Source organism: Ambystoma mexicanum, chromosome 6q (genome assembly GCF_040938575.1).
Source record: "Ambystoma mexicanum isolate Mex_15411 chromosome 6q, UKY_AmexF1_1, whole genome shotgun sequence".
Classification (NCBI taxonomy): domain Eukaryota; kingdom Metazoa; phylum Chordata; class Amphibia; order Caudata; family Ambystomatidae; genus Ambystoma; species Ambystoma mexicanum.
In genome coordinates, this window is record NC_090937.1 from 83,982,155 (window position 1) to 84,004,400 (window position 22,246).

General features: G+C 43.1%; 1 protein-coding gene across 1 annotated transcript in view; it reads right to left on the bottom strand.

Annotated features, from left to right (window-relative positions):
- The window catches only part of LOC138515791 (17-beta-hydroxysteroid dehydrogenase 13-like), a 259,104-nt gene extending 239,234 nt beyond the window's left edge, over positions 1-19,870 (bottom strand). The window contains exon 1 of the mRNA XM_069630516.1: positions 19,580-19,870. Coding sequence (XP_069486617.1) covers positions 19,580-19,789 — 210 coding nt within the window. The 5' untranslated portion in view covers positions 19,790-19,870. The remainder of the gene's footprint in view (positions 1-19,579) is intronic.
- Between the last annotated feature and the right edge of the window lie 2,376 nt (positions 19,871-22,246).

Below are 22,246 nucleotides of genomic sequence, written 5' to 3' on the forward strand. Positions count from 1 at the left end.
GAGCGAGAGTTCAGGCTTAAGAACAAAAGCCTTGTCCTCTAGCAGCCGAACTGTCAGGGGACATTAGGGGGCCCCAGCAGGGCCCCGCCTCAGAACCATATTTCAGAGCCTGCCGGGACTCTGCCCCAGCTAGCCCAGGCCCACTTAAAGCCCTGTGTATAGCTAACGTTTTCATTAAATCTCTTGAGTATTATCCGTTGTAATGCCATATGATCCAAGCTTGTGGCGTATGAAACATAATTTATTCACACCCAGAGTAGGGTGCTCAGCCAATCAGGTGTCTGGAACAGATGGCAAGAATGCACATTCCCTGCCAGCTGTTCCAGCCCCCCAAATCCATGCCCTGGGTGGCGCCATTTAAAAAAAAAATTGATCTTGGGAAGCAACAGGGAGTCCCTTTTGCTTATGGCGGCGTCCATCTTGTTTTATTTTTGTCTCGGGAGAATCTCCCGCAGAATTAAAGAAATCACTCACACCCCAGTTAAACCCCAGGGTGCGAATCGCTTTCATGTCCCAGCGGGGGCGGACATGGCCTTTAACGGCCCACAGCCCGAGCCGTACCGTGGCACGGCCTGGCGTGCCGTTAAAGGCCATGTCCACTCCACAGGCGGAATGAAAGTCATAATGTTTTCTAAACTAATAAAGAGCACAAACTCGTTGCCCTTTTGCTGCAAATACCCTCGATATTAGGGGGCGTGCATCTTTTTCTTTGCAACAGGATGCTCACATACAATAGGAGGATTATGCTCTGCTTCACATTAGTGCATAATAGTCTCCTATCCACTTAAGGGCAATATATTTTTTTTTAAAGAAAACATGTAGGTAGCCTCTTTTGGGGGGGGGTACATTTTAATGGTTGGTGATTGGGAGGAGGTGGTATGAGTGTGTCCAGCCCTGTCCACTGATGATGGGCAAAGAGAGTGTAAGCCTGGTAGCCTAAAGTGTACAGAGGGGTGTGGCAGTAGGGGTGGGTTATAAACCCGCAAAAGAATGGGTGGGGCAGAGAATATACATGCCATCTGTGTGTAGGTGGTAGGGGTAAATGGAGGTGAGGTGTAGGGGGGTAGACAGTAGTGGGCTAGTTATGAACTATGTATTAAGAGCAAATCATACTGTGACAAACTGACTATAGCCCTACAGGAGGAGTACAGGGATCTAAACTCCTACTCAGAACCACACTACCAATAGAGCAGCAGTGATCTCAGTTCTTTCAGCGCCTCGATGCCTTTGGGCTGCAGTGCGCTCTACAAATACAAAAAATAAATAAAATAAATTAAGGTGTAACAGATGCAACATCGCGGTATACCTCCTTCGCCTTTTAAAGTAGCATGGGCTGAGGGCAGACTATACTCTTGAGGAGGATGTGAGTCCGCATGGAAGCATCCAGACAATCGTCTAAGTACCAAAATAAAGGAAATGTCCAATCAAGGGTCTATGAAAATAAGATTTTAATTAAACTAAAAGGACAAACTATTAAAAACACTAACAACCAACCCCCGGAATGTGACACATAGAGAATGCATCATTTTGGGAGGAATGGCCCTTCTGGGCATTGAAGAGCAGGTGAATAGTCTTAACAAGTTCAAGAGTATGTCTAGGGGATTTATAACTCTCTAAATGTCACCATGGTCCATAGAACAAGGCCAGGGAACAGAACACTGAGGGATTCCTTTTATCTGCTTTCAGGATTAATCAGCAATGGCTTGTGGTTCTGGTGGCCAGGCTGCCAACACCGAATCAGTGTGGCCTGAAGGCGCTCCGAGCGGCTCAAAGTTGAGGAAGTCTCAACGGAAGCTGTGTTGCGTCTTTGCAGTGGCTGAAAGGCTTTCGGGGTGCTTGCGGCATCTGGAAGCAGATGACGATTGCAGAGCTAGCCAAAGACAGCTTCTTTTGGTCCTCGGGCCCGTTGGCTATTACTTTCACTGGGTTCCTGAGGAAAGGTGAGCCTATCTCCTGCACTTCCCAGCGAGGAGGTCTGCCAGGGATACTTGCAGAGCCGTCGCTTCAGCAAGCAGAGTCCTGGGTACCAGAGTCCTGCAGCACTCAGGCTTTACTCCAGCAGGTCACCTCGAAGAGATGGTTAGGGAAACTGTCTGCACCCACTTTGGAGGTCCTTGTCTTCACTCAATGGATGGGACTTTGGGTAGTCTCAGTGAAATCCTCTTCAATTATGTCCAAGATGATTCCTCCAGAAGATGATTCCTAAAGATGCTTCCCCAAAGGGATCCCAAAGAGGATTCAATTAAGATGGTGGCTCACCCCCTTTTATAGTCACTTTGCCACAGTGGGTTGGTCCATTCCATGCCTTCTGTACGGGGCGCATCTTTGCTGCTGTAACGAGTGGTATTTTTAGTGATGGAAGCTTCATGAGTGACTTGTCGGCGGGAAGCAAGGGCAGGGATCCCGAGAAGGAAAGTCTCATCATCCATTTGACTGCGCCTTAGAATCTGTACATTGTGTCTGCAGGCATTATATATCACTTATATATGCACTTTATAACGTATGGCTGCGTATTACCTTGCTATCGAAGAATGAATTCATTAACTAAGCGTTTTAAGTGTCAATTGTAATGTTGTAGGAATCAATTTTCATCTAATGTTTTACGCTTCCATTTTATGATGTTATGTGGAGATTTTACTGGTATAGTACGTGATGTGATTTGATATATGCATGCATTTATACTGGTTTGCAAAAGCTCGTACGAACTAAGCCAAATAAATATAAATATAAATTAAAATATATCAAAATGGCCTCTCTTAGCTTGCACACGGCAATGAGCAACAGAGGGAGAGTCCATCCCTTAAATGGACTGGTCCACCTCAGCCAAATCAACTGTGCTTTCTGGGCCAACTGGCTGGAAAGAAGAGCTGACACGGCATCCCATTTTAGAATGCCTTTGAGACGCTCATTCTTTCAATTTAAGACTTCCTTTTGGTTGCCAGTCGACGCTTTCTCCAGCGTGCTGGTCTGCTAGAGTCTAGCTACATATCAAGTGTAGAGCATTGCTCAAAAACAATCGTATGACCTCGAACTTGGCTCAAAATACTTTCCTTCTTGTAAATGCAGATGTGGAGATCAGGTTTTTCCTTCCCTGTTAACTCACTGTTTTAGACAGGAAGTAGTGGGAGAGAAGGGGCTGCAGGCTCCGCCCAAAGGAGAATAGGCCAATGTTCCAAGGGCTAACCCAATAGGCCCTGCATGTACATTCGGTGCCTCGGGAACTGCAAGCATGTTGCGTTTTAGGATCGCCCTCGTTGCTATTCATGAGATAAGCTTGGGGCCCTCGAGTCATGCGGTTGGACATCCCCTCAATAAGCAGTTAGTTGGGGGCCACTTATGTGGGCCAGTTTGATGAGTTGGTGCACTAGACAGCAGGACATTTTGATCAATGTAACTTACCGACTGTGCTTCAAAATGAACTATTTTTGACACATTTTACCCAAAGTGGCCCCTGCCACTCCTCCAACAGTGTGTTATGAAAAGCAAAGTGCTTAAACCTGGATTGTGAGACACTGTCATGTTGTTGCTCTGGCCGAGCCCATTCCCCACAGTGCGACATGTCTCTGTCATGTTGTTGCTCTGGCCGAGCCCATTCCCCACAGTGCGACATGTGTCCTAAAACAGCGCTAGCTCAAATGGTGCAAGGGCAGCAAACAACTTATTACAGCATGGGAAAATGGTTGCACTGTAGACACTTCAGATAATTATTGCTAATAAACTTACTGAAAGGAACTATTGTGAAGCAGTGGCACAACAGTAAATTCAATGGTGCTCATATTCAGCCCGACATAGGGTAAAGGCTTGTACGCATTTTGCTTATGCTACACCCCATTTCCAATCATTTCTTTGGCAGAGAGGGGGGACGGTATGCAACTTGCGCTTCCACCACCTCTCTTCCCCTTTCGCCATACAAATACCCCAGTATTGGTGCCGGAATGCATTTTCATGCCGATGCAAATGCTGGGGATTTCTATGTAGCCCGCTGACTTTATGCACCAGCATAAATAAGGCAGACTCTATAGACATCCATTGACACGCTGCCTACCATGCACGTATGATGGACAGCAGGGTACATGCGAGCATGGCAGGCAGCGTTTACAATTACAATTAAGTTTCATTGTAATTGTGAACACTGCCTGCCATGCCAACATGGCAGGCAGTGTTTACTCATTTGCATGGCGGAGTGCAAATGCACAAGGCACATGTACGTTGCCTTATGCCTGCACATTTTCACACTGCAGTGCAAATGACAGAAATTTGGTGGCAGGGAACCGCCTATGTGTTTGTCTACATGTAACGGCTCCCCAACACCAATTTACATGCAGGAGCATAATCAGCTCCAATGCCAGTGTTTATTAAAACAAGTGCTGTAATATAATGTAATGTAATATGGCATTTGTAAAGCGCCTATTGACATTGGTATGGCCTCAAAGCGCTGTAGGTGAACGCCCTTGGAGGACCGAAGTCTCAGGTATGAGAGATTGGTCTGGGGGTTCAGAATGCGTTTGCATATTAGCCAGAACGATGTAGATAGAGGCGGATAAGTCCCTGCCAGCGACCCAAGTAAAACAGGCTTGTGGTTGCGTGCTGTGGGGGCTGCGGAAGAGTATGCAAGTCCAGGAGACGGATTATGTGTCAAGCTAGACCCCATTTTATCAAGGGATTTAGCTGCATTCTAGTAGCCGAGGTGATGTGTGATATGAGATCGAGTAGCGTGTGATTGCAGAGGTTTGCAGGTGGGTGGCCGTGCCTTGGGAGGCTATGGCTATCTTCCATCGAGATGGAGAGTGATACGTACCAATGAGTCATGGCTGATTACTTGTTTCATGGACGGAATGCCGGTCCAGTCATGCAGGGATAAGGAATCCTTTCTGTGGGTGCTCAGCCCTTTCTGGGAGTTTCCTCGTGTGACTTATCAATGCCCCCTTCTCCTTGTCAGGGGGTGAAGTTCACCTAAGAGGTGGATTAAGTCAGTCAAGGCGCCGATGGGAATAGCCAGGTCTTGAGTGCCTTCCAGAAGACGAGTTGATCCTCTATGCAGCTGATTCTAAGAGGGATGTAGTTCGATATTGTGGGTGGTTGGACAGAGAAGGAGGATCCCTTATTCTGGTTAATTTAAAAGAAGGGATGACCAAGAGGAGACCTGTGCCTGATGGCGAATCAAACCTCCCATTGATGGCGCCATAACCAGTTTCCAACAATATGTCTCACAAAACAAGGGCACTACAGGGTTCAAAAGTGCCAGGAGCTGGGAGCTATTAAGCTCCTGGTTATTGCCAAGGGGAGTGTATCACAACGGATGGGTAACCCCTAAACCATGGAACTGGGAAACAACAAAATAGCACGAAAAAACCCCGGAAGGGGAAAGAAGTTCACATGGAAAAGTACTATATTAATCAGAGTACTCAATTGTAAAAACTAGAGGCAAAGAAGAGGAGGAAGCTCAGACATAGATATTCACATTTTAATTTTTAATTTATTATCATAGTAAAATCGCATGATATATAAACATCTAAACATCAATGAAAAGGAAGAATTAATTTATGTATAAAATTGTTGTCAAATCTCATGCCTCGAAATATTCAGACACAATTAAACTACCACAATTCATAACCTTGTATTGATCGAGGTAAAAACATCACTGTCTTATTTATAAGTTGCATTCAAAGGATAGAATTGCTGTAAACCCAATTAATAATTGAGTGCTGATTGCAAACGAATGCTAACCAGGAAATAAAGTGCTGGATGCAAAAAAAGTGCTAAGTGCCAAACTACCACAATTCATAACCTTGTATTGATCGAGGTAAAAACATCGCTGTCTCATTTATAAGTTGCATTCAAAAGATAGAATTGCTATAAACCCAATTAATAATTGAGTGCTGATTGCAAACGAATGCTAACCAGGAAATAAAGTGCTGGATGCAGAAAAAGTGCTACGTGCCTACTGTACATACTGTGCATAGATGATCTTGAAATATCAAAACAGTTTCGGCGAATTCAGCCTATCTGGTTCAATTAAATGAACCAGTAGTCGCCTTCTTCAGGGCGCACTATGTATTAAAGATATAAACCTAGAACATACTAATGCATGAGTATCGATATATCATTCAGTAGTTCTCGTAGATAAAATCTTTGTGTGATTCATAAGGGCTTGATTGTGAATCTGGAGTCTGTTTTGAAGACGTAGACCCTTGATAAAACACATTAAGACAAACAGAATGAGAAAAAACAAAAAAACTTGGTGGTTAAAAACCGAAAATGAATGAGTGAGCCTCCTAATATTCAATGCCTCATAACCATACGAATAGAGCCTAGGGACATATGTTATATATATATTCACCTAAGTTGGTCCAAGATGGTGGTGCCGCAAAATAATTTTGATTCGATCCGCCACCCAAGCTGGACTGGTGATGCAAATTAATTCACATCTAAAAAGACAAACCAAACAGAAGCTAAAAGAGATATCCCAAGATTAACTCTAACTTCCATGGCCAAAGCACAGTATCCCCTGTCGCCGCCAGAAGTAAATCAGAGTTCTGCCTCTTCCAATTACTAACCTTAAAATGATTTGAACTCTTGATCGAAGCCGTAAGGGACCCAGTTCTGGAAAAAAGGATCAGGAATGTTCCCACTGGGCTGTCCGGAATATTCCAAAATCGGTGTAAGCTCAAGCCGGGAGAAGAGGCTAACGGTTTCAGGACCGTAAAAGAAATAGCCGTGGGTGCAAACCCTAAAGGAAAGATATAAGACCAGTTTGCGTTTTGGTGATTGCAAAAAGAGCTTTAAAGGCAGCGTTTGCAAGAAGCCTGAAAGGATAAAAGACAAGCTGCATCGAAGTTCAGTATAGTACGACCCGATGGGTAAACTTCAATCTTTGCCTATCCTTGACCTAAAACTAGACGTAGCTCTTACAGGTCTATATAAAAGATGAATTGCTCACCCGGAGTACGCCTTTACTCTCGCCTCTGTAGACGGCCGCTGGAATCTCGCGCCATCCAATATGGTAACCGCGACTGTGTTTATAAACACGCGCGATGCTAGAAAAAGAAGTAGGACTGTGTGCGTAACCCAAATCCCGGAAAGATAGAAAAAGGACTAAGTATAGGCACACGTAATGCTGGGACTAGTGACAGAGAAAAGACTGCATGAGGGCCCCTAGTACCAGGCGAAACTGAAACTAAAAAAGGACTGTAAACAGCCTCGCAGCAAGAGTAGGGCTCTAATGAGAATTATTTAGTCCATTATATTTTGTATTGCATATTTTAAGGTATACAGTGGAGCCATTCTTCTTGGCGATTTAAACCTGTCTCGTAGCTATTGGTATGATACATCCACCATTGTTCTCTTTGAGACAGGCGAGCTGCTATATTATTGGCATCAGTGCCATAGACTTTTTCCAAAACACACCATTTCAAACTAGTCAGATCATGATTATTATCGACAAAGTGTGACACTAGCGGAGCTGATGCGATTTTATTGCGAATTTTTGACTTATGTTCACCAATTCTGATTTTGATGGGCCTAGATGTTCTGCCGATGTACGTAAGAGCACAAGGACAGATAATGACATAAATCACATTTTTGGTATTACAAGTGGTGTGATGGTGGAGATTCCAATTTTTGCCATTAATCCCTACAACGGTACCAGTAATTGTGGAAGTGCATTGATTGCAAAAGCCACATGGGAAATGGCCTTGAATAGGTTTTCCGCCCCAAAGGCCTGGCACCGTATTTGATTTGGGTCCAGTGCTCGACCTGTCGGCTTTAGTGAGCCAACTTTTGAGGTTCTTGCCTCTCTTAAATGCAAAAATGGGTTTTGCAAGTCCTGGATTATTTAATTGGAGAAGGTGCCAATGTTTCATAATACTTTGTTTGATCTTGTGATGAAAGGTATTAAAAGTCATGGCGCAGACTAGCCGTTCCTTAGTGATGTCTTCCCGACAGTGTTTTTCAAGGAGGATATCTCGGTGTTGAGATCTGGCTCTTTTTCGTGCTTGACGAAGTAAATATTTTGGGTAGCCGCGTTGGTGCAGTCTATCTTCGATAATATTAGCCTGGATCTTATAGTCTTCCACTTTAGTACAATTTCGTCTAGCCCTGAGGAATTGACTATATGGGATACTCTTGCGTAATGATTCCGGGTGGAAGCTGTCGAATCTTAAAATAGTATTCCGATCGGTTTCTTTTCTATACAGATCAACAGCAATAAAACCCTCTAGGTTCTTGACTAGCAAGTCCAAGAATGGTAAAGATGTACTGTTGGCTGACATAGTGAATTTGAGGTTCGTGTCCATCGTATTGAGCCATGGAAGAAATAAAAGATGATCTGCTTTTGTTTTGTCCCAGATTATAATAATGTCATCAATATAACGTTTATACAATTTGATGGCATCTCTATAGGGGTTAGTCTCTGACAGGATACATCTATTTTCAAAATTCCACATAAAAAGTGTGGCATAGTTGGGAGCAAAACCTGCCCCCATCGCTGTTCCCTTCACTTGTAGATAGTAAGAAGATTTAAAACGAAAGTAATTACGTGAAAGGGCTATCTCAAGTAAATCTATTAGTATTTCAGTAGGAACTACTTGAGTGCCTGGTCGTAGATCCAAGAAGTCTTTCATTACTTTTAAAGATTCCATTTGGGGTATATTGGAATATAAAGACTCCACATCTAAAGTCATAAGTATGTCGGAATCGTGATTGAACGGGAAACCCTCAAGATGTTTAATAGCGTCCGTGGTGTCGGCCAGGTATGTTTCAGTAGAGGCCGCCAAAGGCTTAAGAAAATAATCTAAGAATTGGCCAATGGGTTCTAATATAGAGCCACATAATGACACAATAGGGCGTCCTGGTGGGTTAAGAAGGTCCTTGTGTATTTTGGGAAGTACATAGATAAGTGGAGTCCTGGTTCCTTTGGTCGTAAGGAAACGAAATTCCTTATCATTAATTGCTCCAATTTCTAATGCTTGTTGGGCAATAGCTGTAATTTGGGCTCTAATGCTCTCTGTTGGATCACTTGAAAGTTTCCTGTATATAGCTGGATTGTCCAGCTGGCGCAGAATTTCATTGTCATATTGGATGGAATCCATGACAACAATTCCGCCGCCTTTATCTGCCTGTTTGATAATTATCGAGGTGTCTGACTTGAGTTCTTGGAGGCTGGCCCAATCTTGTCTGCCAAAATTGAAACAAGAACTCCTGATATGATTGTTAGATATGTCATAGCAGGAGTTAAAATCTTTCAGAACCGCCTTTTCAAATACCGCGGTCTCATCAGAGACCATTTGTAAAGTCGGGGTAAAAGTCGATTTACATTTCAGAGTAGTGTGGGTGCTATCAACATCATTGTCATGGGCCTGGTTCCCATAAAAATCACGTAATCGTATTTTCCGAAATAAACCGCGTAGTTCGATCTCTACCTCCATTTTGGAGGGGTTTCTCATAGGAACAAAAGAGAACCCCTTCTCCAAAATTCGAGTCTCATGTTCACTAAGTTGTCTCTTAGAAATATTGTATACTGCCGATGGTGGGACTACCTGCGGTATGACCTTCTCCTGGTTTCGAAATAATTTTGTAACGGGGGAGCCCCTTGTTCCGGAGGCGGAAAAGGGAGGTTGGGAGGAGGAAACGGAGTATGTGGGCCTTGAGGAACAAAATTAGCTGAACGAGTATAGTTTTGATAGTGCCAATAGGAGCGTCCACGGCCTCGATTATAACCTCTGTTCGAGTTCCTGCCATTGTCCCTATTGCCTCGGGAATTTCTAGTGGGATATGATCCACTGCCATCGGATGATGTATCCGAAAAGGTAACTTTCTTTTGAGCAGGGATAATGCCCTGTAGAGGGTTGTAGGGATCCCGCCAATGTCCTGGGCCCTGATAATCTGAGGACAGATAAGGATAAGCTGCCTCCTTGGAGAAGGCTTTAATATCCTTTTTTAATTTATCCATCTTTTTATTAGTAGTGATTTTGACAAAATCCTTGGTATGTTTTTCTATGAGCTCTAATTTTTCTTTAATGTTAATGATGGTGGTATCCAGGGCAAATGCTGTCTCTGCCTTGTCTATTTCATCCCCAATGATGGCACTTTGCCTAAGGGCGGTATTGATTGTCAACAACATCCAATCCCGGCTACATTTAGTTGCGACTCCTGAAAACGATGTTTTGTATTCTTCGTCGTCTATAAATAAGCATGGCTCATTTCTAACTAAAAGACCCTGAGGGATGATGTTTCTTTTTCAATTTAATGATACTGTCACTAGTGATCGAGGAGCCATCATTGGGGCCCATAATCCCCTGACAACATGGAGGGGATTATGGGCCCCAATGATGGCTCCTCGATCACTAGTGACAGTATCATTAAATTGAAAAAGAAAAAATTTCGAACAGAGATGCACAGTCATCTATTGACAGAATATTTAAAAAAGAACATCATCCCTCAGGGTCTTTTAGTTAGAAATGAGCCATGCTTATTTATAGACGACGAAGAATACAAAACATCGTTTTCAGGAGTCGCAACTAAATGTAGCCGGGATTGGATGTTGTTGACAATCAATACCGCCCTTAGGCAAAGTGCCATCATTGGGGATGAAATAGACAAGGCAGAGACAGCATTTGCCCTGGATACCACCATCATTAACATTAAAGAAAAATTAGAGCTCATAGAAAAACATACCAAGGATTTTGTCAAAATCACTACTAATAAAAAGATGGATAAATTAAAAAAGGATATTAAAGCCTTCTCCAAGGAGGCAGCTTATCCTTATCTGTCCTCAGATTATCAGGGCCCAGGACATTGGCGGGATCCCTACAACCCTCTACAGGGCATTATCCCTGCTCAAAAGAAAGTTACCTTTTCGGATACATCATCCGATGGCAGTGGATCATATCCCACTATAAATTCCCGAGGCAATAGGGACAATGGCAGGAACTCGAACAGAGGTTATAATCGAGGCCGTGGACGCTCCTATTGGCACTATCAAAACTATACTCGTTCAGCTAATTTTGTTCCTCAAGGCCCACATACTCCGTTTCCTCCTCCCAACCTCCCTTTTCCGCCTCCGGAACAAGGGGCTCCCCCGTTACAAAATTATTTCGAAACCAGGAGAAGGTCATACCGCAGGTAGTCCCACCATCGGCAGTATACAATATTTCTAAGAGACAACTTAGTGAACATGAGACTCGAATTTTGGAGAAGGGGTTCTCTTTTGTTCCTATGAGAAACCCCTCCAAAATGGAGGTAGAGATCGAACTACGCGGTTTATTTCGGAAAATACGATTACGTGATTTTTATGGGAACCAGGCCCATGACAATGATGTTGATAGCACCCACACTACTCTGAAATGTAAATCGACTTTTACCCCGACTTTACAAATGGTCTCTGATGAGACCGCGGTATTTGAAAAGGCGGTTCTGAAAGATTTTAACTCCTGCTATGACATATCTAACAATCATATCAGGAGTTCTTGTTTCAATTTTGGCAGACAAGATTGGGCCAGCCTCCAAGAACTCAAGTCAGACACCTCGATAATTATCAAACAGGCAGATAAAGGCGGCGGAATTGTTGTCATGGATTCCATCCAATATGACAATGAAATTCTGCGCCAGCTGGACAATCCAGCTATATACAGGAAACTTTCAAGTGATCCAACAGAGAGCATTAGAGCCCAAATTACAGCTATTGCCCAACAAGCATTAGAAATTGGAGCAATTAATGATAAGGAATTTCGTTTCCTTACGACCAAAGGAACCAGGACTCCACTTATCTATGTACTTCCCAAAATACACAAGGACCTTCTTAACCCACCAGGACGCCCTATTGTGTCATTATGTGGCTCTATATTAGAACCCATTGGCCAATTCTTAGATTATTTTCTTAAGCCTTTGGCGGCCTCTACTGAAACATACCTGGCCGACACCACGGACGCTATTAAACATCTTGAGGGTTTCCCGTTCAATCACGATTCCGACATACTTATGACTTTAGATGTGGAGTCTTTATATTCCAATATACCCCAAATGGAATCTTTAAAAGTAATGAAAGACTTCTTGGATCTACGACCAGGCACTCAAGTAGTTCCTACTGAAATACTAATAGATTTACTTGAGATAGCCCTTTCACGTAATTACTTTCGTTTTAAATCTTCTTACTATCTACAAGTGAAGGGAACAGCGATGGGGGCAGCTTTTGCTCCCAACTATGCCACACTTTTTATGTGGAATTTTGAAAATAGATGTATCCTGTCAGAGACTAACCCCTATAGAGATGCCATCAAATTGTATAAACGTTATATTGATGACATTATTATAATCTGGGACAAAACAAAAGCAGATCATCTTTTATTTCTTCCATGGCTCAATACGATGGACACGAACGTCAAATTCACTATGTCAGCCAACAGTACATCTTTACCATTCTTGGACTTGCTAGTCAAGAACCTAGAGGGTTTTATTGCTGTTGATCTGTATAGAAAAGAAACCGATCGGAATACTATTTTAAGATTCGACAGCTTCCACCCGGAATCATTACGCAAGAGTATCCCATATAGTCAATTCCTCAGGGCTAGACGAAATTGTACTAAAGTGGAAGACTATAAGATCCAGGCTAATATTATCGAAGATAGACTGCACCAACGCGGCTACCCAAAATATTTACTTCGTCAAGCACGAAAAAGAGCCAGATCTCAACACCGAGATATCCTCCTTGAAAAACACTGTCGGGAAGACATCACTAAGGAACGGCTAGTCTGCGCCATGACTTTTAATACCTTTCATCACAAGATCAAACAAAGTATTATGAAACATTGGCACCTTCTCCAATTAAATAATCCAGGACTTGCAAAACCCATTTTTGCATTTAAGAGAGGCAAGAACCTCAAAAGTTGGCTCACTAAAGCCGACAGGTCGAGCACTGGACCCAAATCAAATACGGTGCCAGGCCTTTGGGGCGGAAAACCTATTCAAGGCCATTTCCCATGTGGCTTTTGCAATCAATGCACTTCCACAATTACTGGTACCGTTGTAGGGATTAATGGCAAAAATTGGAATCTCCACCATCACACCACTTGTAATACCAAAAATGTGATTTATGTCATTATCTGTCCTTGTGCTCTTACGTACATCGGCAGAACATCTAGGCCCATCAAAATCAGAATTGGTGAACATAAGTCAAAAATTCGCAATAAAATCGCATCAGCTCCGCTAGTGTCACACTTTGTCGATAATAATCATGATCTGACTAGTTTGAAATGGTGTGTTTTGGAAAAAGTCTATGGCACTGATGCCAATAATATAGCAGCTCGCCTGTCTCAAAGAGAACAATGGTGGATGTATCATACCAATAGCTACGAGACAGGTTTAAATCGCCAAGAAGAATGGCTCCACTGTATACCTTAAAATATGCAATACAAAATATAATGGACTAAATAATTCTCATTAGAGCCCTACTCTTGCTGCGAGGCTGTTTACAGTCCTTTTTTAGTTTCAGTTTCGCCTGGTACTAGGGGCCCTCATGCAGTCTTTTCTCTGTCACTAGTCCCAGCATTACGTGTGCCTATACTTAGTCCTTTTTCTATCTTTCCGGGATTTGGGTTACGCACACAGTCCTACTTCTTTTTCTAGCATCGCGCGTGTTTATAAACACAGTCGCGGTTACCATATTGGATGGCGCGAGATTCCAGCGGCCGTCTACAGAGGCGAGAGTAAAGGCGTACTCCGGGTGAGCAATTCATCTTTTATATAGACCTGTAAGAGCTACGTCTAGTTTTAGGTCAAGGATAGGCAAAGATTGAAGTTTACCCATCGGGTCGTACTATACTGAACTTCGATGCAGCTTGTCTTTTATCCTTTCAGGCTTCTTGCAAACGCTGCCTTTAAAGCTCTTTTTGCAATCACCAAAACGCAAACTGGTCTTATATCTTTCCTTTAGGGTTTGCACCCACGGCTATTTCTTTTACGGTCCTGAAACCGTTAGCCTCTTCTCCCGGCTTGAGCTTACACCGATTTTGGAATATTCCGGACAGCCCAGTGGGAACATTCCTGATCCTTTTTTCCAGAACTGGGTCCCTTACGGCTTCGATCAAGAGTTCAAATCATTTTAAGGTTAGTAATTGGAAGAGGCAGAACTCTGATTTACTTCTGGCGGCGACAGGGGATACTGTGCTTTGGCCATGGAAGTTAGAGTTAATCTTGGGATATCTCTTTTAGCTTCTGTTTGGTTTGTCTTTTTAGATGTGAATTAATTTGCATCACCAGTCCAGCTTGGGTGGCGGATCGAATCAAAATTATTTTGCGGCACCACCATCTTGGACCAACTTAGGTGAATATATATATAACATATGTCCCTAGGCTCTATTCGTATGGTTATGAGGCATTGAATATTAGGAGGCTCACTCATTCATTTTCGGTTTTTAACCACCAAGTTTTTTTGTTTTTTCTCATTCTGTTTGTCTTAATGTGTTTTATCAAGGGTCTACGTCTTCAAAACAGACTCCAGATTCACAATCAAGCCCTTATGAATCACACAAAGATTTTATCTACGAGAACTACTGAATGATATATCGATACTCATGCATTAGTATGTTCTAGGTTTATATCTTTAATACATAGTGCGCCCTGAAGAAGGCGACTACTGGTTCATTTAATTGAACCAGATAGGCTGAATTCGCCGAAACTGTTTTGATATTTCAAGATCATCTATGCACAGTATGTACAGTAGGCACGTAGCACTTTTTCTGCATCCAGCACTTTATTTCCTGGTTAGCATTCGTTTGCAATCAGCACTCAATTATTAATTGGGTTTATAGCAATTCTATCTTTTGAATGCAACTTATAAATGAGACAGCGATGTTTTTACCTCGATCAATACAAGGTTATGAATTGTGGTAGTTTGGCACTTAGCACTTTTTTTGCATCCAGCACTTTATTTCCTGGTTAGCATTCGTTTGCAATCAGCACTCAATTATTAATTGGGTTTACAGCAATTCTATCCTTTGAATGCAACTTATAAATAAGACAGTGATGTTTTTACCTCGATCAATACAAGGTTATGAATTGTGGTAGTTTAATTGTGTCTGAATATTTCGAGGCATGAGATTTGACAACAATTTTATACATAAATTAATTCTTCCTTTTCATTGATGTTTAGATGTTTATATATCATGCGATTTTACTATGATAATAAATTAAAAATTAAAATGTGAATATCTATGTCTGAGCTTCCTCCTCTTCTTTGCCTCTAGTTTTTACAATTGAGTACTCTGATTAATATAGTACTTTTCCATGTGAACTTCTTTCCCCTTCCGGGGTTTTTTCGTGCTATTTTATTGCCAAGGGGAGCCTGGTTATAGTGAATACAAGATGGCGTGCATTGCTAAAGCAACACTTGGAATGGTAAGGTCTACTCTGGCAACAATCCGGGCTGGTTCTACATACAATAAAGCAATCCTAGACAGGCGGAGGTGGGGTGCCCCACAAAATAAAATAAAATGTGGCCCCACTGCAAGGGACGAGCCGACCAAAATGTCTCTTATCCTGAGACAGCATGAACCCTTGCACCAGCCACCATGATGCAAAATATACATCGGCAAACCTGAGAAACAACAGAATATTCCCTTCCGAATTCAAAGGCTGTGGCACTCGAATGTGCCCATAGTTGGGGGAGGGAGGGGCAAAGAATGCCGCAGAAGACGTCAATGCAACCGCCGCTAGAGAAAGCAGCATATTCACATAAATCATAATATTCAATACGTGGAGTAAAATGTTTAATCTGTGGATTAGGACTAAAAGAGCGCTATAGCTATATGACGTTTACGAGAAGCGTGACAGAGGACATGATAGTTACATGTAAACAACAACAACGCTGAGAGAAAATATGCACGTTTCACGATGAATTATAAGGTACAGAAGCTAGTAGGGGAAACATGGGAAAATATCATTTCTGGTAAGGTAGTCAGACTACAAGAGATTTACGTATTTTGGTAGCCTCTGCATCTAAAGGATTCAGACCATCAGTTTCCCAACAACTCAGGTATCAAAGTAGTAATAAAGTGTCATGACTTCTGTCGGGGGGCGCTTCTTTGATTTGTGGAGAAGCTATTGATAGGTTCCACTACGTTTGACGGCCGTCTGGAATTACCATTCTAGTGTTTTTCCAAGATGGCCGCCGACGTCTTTTAGTGCCAGTTCAGTGCAGTGTTCCTCGCGTTGCACCTTCACTGCTCTCCCGGCTCGAAGGTAACGCTGTGTTTTCCCTGTCCGTGTTTCCTCCGTTTGGATCCTGTGTTCGTTCTTCCCTGTTTTCTTGCTGTGTTGCTTTCCTTCCGGTATTTCTCTTACCGGTCTCTACGCTCGGCTCTCTCTCTTAGGCTCTCCTCGCTTGGCTGCCCTGCCTAGCCTTCTCTCGTTCCCTGCTTTCTCTCTCTTCCTCATTGGCGCCTTAGTCTCTTTACCACTGGAGCCCTTCCGCTCCTCTGTTCTTACTTGGGAGCACCTTGCTGACATCCTCTGTGTTTGTGCTCCTTATTTTGCTGACTCCGGCGAACCTCCATTCTACTGGAAGGCTTCCACTGTACCTACCACTGAATTGTCGGAACTACTCCGCCTAGGAGGATCCTATTCAGCCCACATCGCTAACACAGACCATCTTGCCAGAACATCCGTTGCAGGTTTTTTTCTGCCTTTTGGGCTTTTTCCCTGCTCAGGAACCAGCTCCTGGGAGTCCCCGCTGTTCGGGTCTCCAATCACCCGACAGTGTGGCATCCCAGGGAGCTCGCCCCTACTTACGCCAAAAGAAGGAAGCCAAGAAGAACAGCAAAGAACAGACCCGAAGACGTCCAGGAAGGAAGTCGGAGCTACAGGATAACTCTATGGACTTTTCAGGTGAGGAGGAAGGGATGGAAGCCTTAATCAACCCTGACAGACCTGACAAAGTCTACTATGACCAATTTAATGCCTTCCAACTCTCCATTCCTAGAGATGGAATTAGGTGAAATTAGGTTCCTCTCCTGGAGAGCAGACAATTCTTCAATTCCTATTTCCATGAAAAAGTCTCATGGTTTAGATTTTGATGGCACCACCCTCCATTTCCAATTGGAAATACCTGTGATGATAGATACGTCATTGGTGCATGTGCCGGCTCCCCCTATTTGACGACTGGACGTATATTTTGGTTTAGTTGGATACTTCTTTTTAGAGCAGGGGCGTTGTATTCCAGGCCTCAAAGACTGCAAGCATGTTGGCTTTTCCAGATACCCGTCATTAATGATCATGAGGTAAATGCACATACAATGATTCCAATGCATGCCCGTGTTGCTCCCAGCATGGTGATTTGCTATTTCCTAAATGTCTGAATTTGCTGGATATTAGTAACCCTCATTTTACATCTTTCAACCCGAACATGTGCAGTAAAGGCAAACAATTAGGAATGAGCCTGTCACGCTACCAAGAATGATCACAAGGTATCCAATTTGTTTTCAAATCTATAATCTATCCTCAACATAGTGTTTTCAATTCAGGAGGTACGCATCACACCTGTACACCTTGCAAGCCCCTCAAATATCCATCGCCGGCAAGCATACAACCATCTGGGATCAGCACAAAAACACACATACTCGATAACGTCTGCCAGTTTCTCGCCGCACTTTGCACTAAAGTATATTTTATTTTCAATCCATCTACTAAACTAAGATGGCGGATGATGCCACCAAAGGTTTACCCCCTTGTGTTGTGCAAGTTTAGAATTCATTACTAAACATGGCCTACAAGATGGCTGGGTGGAAGACCTTAGCTCTTAAACTGTACTCTCTGCATAATGTACTCCTGCCACCCTTCTCACCCCCCTGACTTCCAGATCTCTCCTTCCCCAGCCATCGTTTACCCATCTCCAAGCAACGAATTAGTGGTAGATCTCTTTCTTCGGCTGGGGCCTCCCTGAAACTTGAGGAGAACCATATCTGGTTCCAGAAGCACCTCAAAACCTTCCTCTTTGCTCCTGCTTTCTCTTCTCCTCTCCCCTGCTGAATTCCTGGCTGGAACTGTACTGGTTACCTGGCCACCCTCTGATCTCGGGCCCAGGTCCACTCCCCCGCCAGCTACAAACTTGCACTGCCTCCCTGGCAACCCCCGCACTTGGGGACTGTTTTCTGTATCCCTACAGTCTCCCACCAACAATTGACACCTGATGTCTGCACTTACTCTTGCACTTGCCACCAGCTGCCCCCACTTCTCTTATTGTTTTTATTTATTCTATTACCGCATGTACAGCACTGTCCCCACCCCCCTCCCATGCTGCGCTTTTCCTCTACCCCCTTCCCTTGCACTTGCGCGATATGCATGACACTTGGCCTACTATGATTGCTGTCTCTGTCTTCCCTCTGTTCCCCTTCCCTTGCCGCGTCGCACTTTGAAACACTTGTGTATTGGTGCGTTATAAATGCCATATCATATCATATCATATCATTAGGTTATTCTCTTAGGTGGGTGATGCTCTTTCTTGTGCAATCATTTTCACTGAGTTATGAGCTGTTGGGGGCTCTGTGGTGTTGGTTATTCTTCTCGTATGTTCCTGTACTCAATACAATTATTTGACCCAAAAATACATAAATAAATAAATAAATAACTGCTTGCACTTTACAACATGTACAGCTGAATAGGCCATACAAATAAAATGCCATACCCAAAATCCTTTTGGAGAAATGCAATGGATGTGGCCTAGACAGTGGCGGCAGATCACCCAATGTATCTTTAATTCAAGCAGTTAACATTGCTGGACAATATTCAGGCAATTTATATTGCTGGATGATGTATTCACAGGGGGGTGATTCAGCTTGAATCCACTGCCAGCCCCAACTGAGATGTACCCTCCAAATAACTTGGTCACTGTTGTGAAAAAAACATTCAGGATTATCATCTGTTCCAGGAACTCCAAATGTTTCCTGATCTGTGCCCAAGAAACTCAATATGTTATAACTCCTTTAAAAAAAATCCCCTTTGAAATATGTAAGACAATAACATTTGCATGTGTTGCATCACTCCGCTCTTCGGTAAACTCCAGCTGGGGTTTTCAGAATGACCAACAAGTATGCAAATAATCACTGCAGAAATTAATTATATGTAAATTAGCCCAATACATATTCATTGAGGTTATCCTTAAAACCTGAAGGGATGTCAATCTCTGGCCATTTAACGAGCACAGAGCATTTCAAAAAAGCTTTAAAGAATTCCTAAAAGCCATTGGGCCCGATTCGTGGACTTTTTAGAGCGGTGCAAAGTCACTTTGTCACTTTGCACTGCAAACAAACACCTTGATTCACAGAGCTTTGCAAAGTGTCTTTTTGCAGTGCCAAGTGACTTGGCACTGGTGCAGAGGCGCGTTGCACTGTAAAAATACACTGTGTACCGCTCTGCGAATCAGGGTGTTTGTTGGCATACATTCCATGAATCAGGCCCATAGTTTTCAGAGCACATTTACTGCTCCTTCAGAAAAAAAAGAAAAGAAATAGCAACTTTATAAACGGATCCCTCGTGGGGCATGATCAAGGCAGCTAATCTTCATCATGAAATAGATCCCTGGCCCTCTTACCTTGTTAATGTCCCACAGGATCAGGGTGGCCCCAAGTTTTGCAAATTCAATAGCCGTGAGCCTGCCGAGTCCATGACCAGCTCCGGTGACCAGGACGACTTCCCCACGAACAGACTTTTTCTTCACAGGAATGAAGAGTTTAACGAGAGCCTCCAGGAAGGAGTAGATGGCTGTGAGAAACAGCAGCAGAATTTCCAGAAACATATGCATTGCTTCTTCTGTAAAGGAACTTCCTAAATTTGTGTGTGTCCCGAAGCAGCACTGCAAGTTCAGAAGGAAACGCGATTCAACTGAAGCCTGAGTCTACATTGCAGCGGCCAATGATTGATGTGGAAACTGTGCCAGGTGGTGTAAGCAGAGCAGAATTTAACCAGCTCGCTGCATGCAAGGAGGAAGGCAATAAAGACAGGTTCACGCACACGCACGCACGCAAATCTGTACACATCTACAAATACAATATGAATATGCTTTTGGGGTGTTCAGGTTTTCCCTCATACTTAAAAACTATGTGAACCCCCACACACGTTCATATAAATGAACAAAGACATTTTATACATGTATTATTTTGATATTGCAGTGTTCTCAAATACTCACAAAAGATATGCAATCCACACAGGCACACACACATTTGGACATAGCTGCAAAAACGGTTTCTCTAGACAGACATGATAACACTCTCATTAATTGTTCAAAATGAATGATCCTGTGGGTCGCTGTTCCGCCTTACTCTGGCGTGTTGCAGTTTGTGCATCCTAGGGCCTGGAAACACGGTTTTCTGGGACCTCGTGCTGGGACCGGTTGAGAAACAACATTTTTTTCTTTCCCTTCCCGGATTACATGGTTTATGGCTTTGTCGGCAGGCACCATCTTGCAAAAATCCTCTCAAGAAGTAATTTCACTTGATGCAGCAACATTTTTTGTTTCCCTTCCCGGTGAATATGGTTTACGGCATTGTAAAGCTTGTTTAGAAACAACATGTTGGGCCTGAATCACAGAAGTGTTTTATAATGGAGCAATCCCATTGGAAACGCTCTGTGAATCAGGCCCTTTTGGTTTCCCTTCCCAGTGAGCATGGTTTATGGCTTCGTCGCCAAGCACCATCTCACAAAAAATCTCTGGTAAAGTAATTTCACCTGATGCGCAAACATTTGGACACTTCTGGAATGCTACCTGCCTTCTCCTTCGCCTCTTAGGTCCATTCGCCCCTCATACATTTTTTGTTTTCCTTCCCGATGAACTTAGATTATGGCTTTGTCGTCAAGCACATTTTAACTTTTGCTGAAATCTGGGGGAAGGGGTGGGATATCCAAATGTCATGTAGCCAGTAATGTCCAGAGGGTCCTAACAGGTAATAACTATGTACAATTTGGTGCAGATTGGTGAAACAGTGTGGAATTGTATAGGAACGCTAGCTAAGCCACAAACACATAAACACATTTTGACTTTTGCTGAAATCTGGGGAGAGGGTGTCCAAATGTCATCTCCCCAGTAATGTCCAGAGGGTCTTAACAGGTAACTATGCACAAATTGGTGAAATGGTGTGGAATTGTATAAGGAACAACGCTTCGCGCCACAAACCCACACACAAATTATAACATATATATGATCTTGAGCTTTTCGGGTTTTCTCTCATGCTCACACGTTATGTGAAATTCACACACAAACAAACACGCACTTGTACTGTGATGGTGAAATGACGACTAAATACAAATTATTTAATTGAAATCAAATGAACATAATAGGCCTGTTTTGTCAAAAGCTGATGTGCACAGCACTTTACGTTGTTATTTAGGAGGGGAACAATGTAACCTTGCATTTCACTTTTCCTCATCACAGTGTAAAGGTGCGCCCAAGATCACTTCATTAGTCAGAATACTACTCAATGATGGAGAACTCAGATGAAAGTTAAAATCCAGCTTTATTCAAACAATGAATCTTAGGTGGGTGTTAGGGAGAATTCTCTGTGAAGGCTAATTTCCCAAACCTAGTGAGTCCCCCAGCAGCTTTGCTGGATTTTTGGGGTTTAATATTTTCTCCTTCTAAGAGTGAGACTCTTTTTACTCCCACTCTTAGACATGATTTGAGGTGTTCCTTTGTCTTTCCATGTGTTTTATGGGCTATGGGGTGTTTTACTCCATAGGGTCTGATGTGTTTTTGATATGGGTTACACAGCACCCTCCGTGCCGTAACCCAGGGGTGTCGTAGCGACCCCCAAACATAGACTCCATACCCTGGGACTGACTACTGTCTCCCAGGGCATGTAAAGTCACCCTTGGCTTTACTAGTCCCAAATTATGAACAGAAACCAGTACAAACCATCATATTGTGGACGTACTGGTCGGGGCAATTTGATTGCCCTGGGGTCTGTTGTTCGAGGGGGCACGTCTCCGTCCCCCCTGATCGAGTTTTGGCTGGTGGCAGTGGATACTACTTTTTATATTCGACCGTGAATATATCTCTATGGGATTTTCCCATTTTTCGAGGCTACTAACTTTAATTATTTAATTCCTATAGCCTCAAACATACCAGTGGTTTATTTATTTAATATTAATTCACTGATTGCTTTTTTTTGCCAGAACTCTATTCTAAAATGGCGTTTGTGTTCTCTTCTGTGAACCAACCCAAGTCGAGCCCTTTGTTCCACTTTCTGGCAGGCTTCTGCACAGA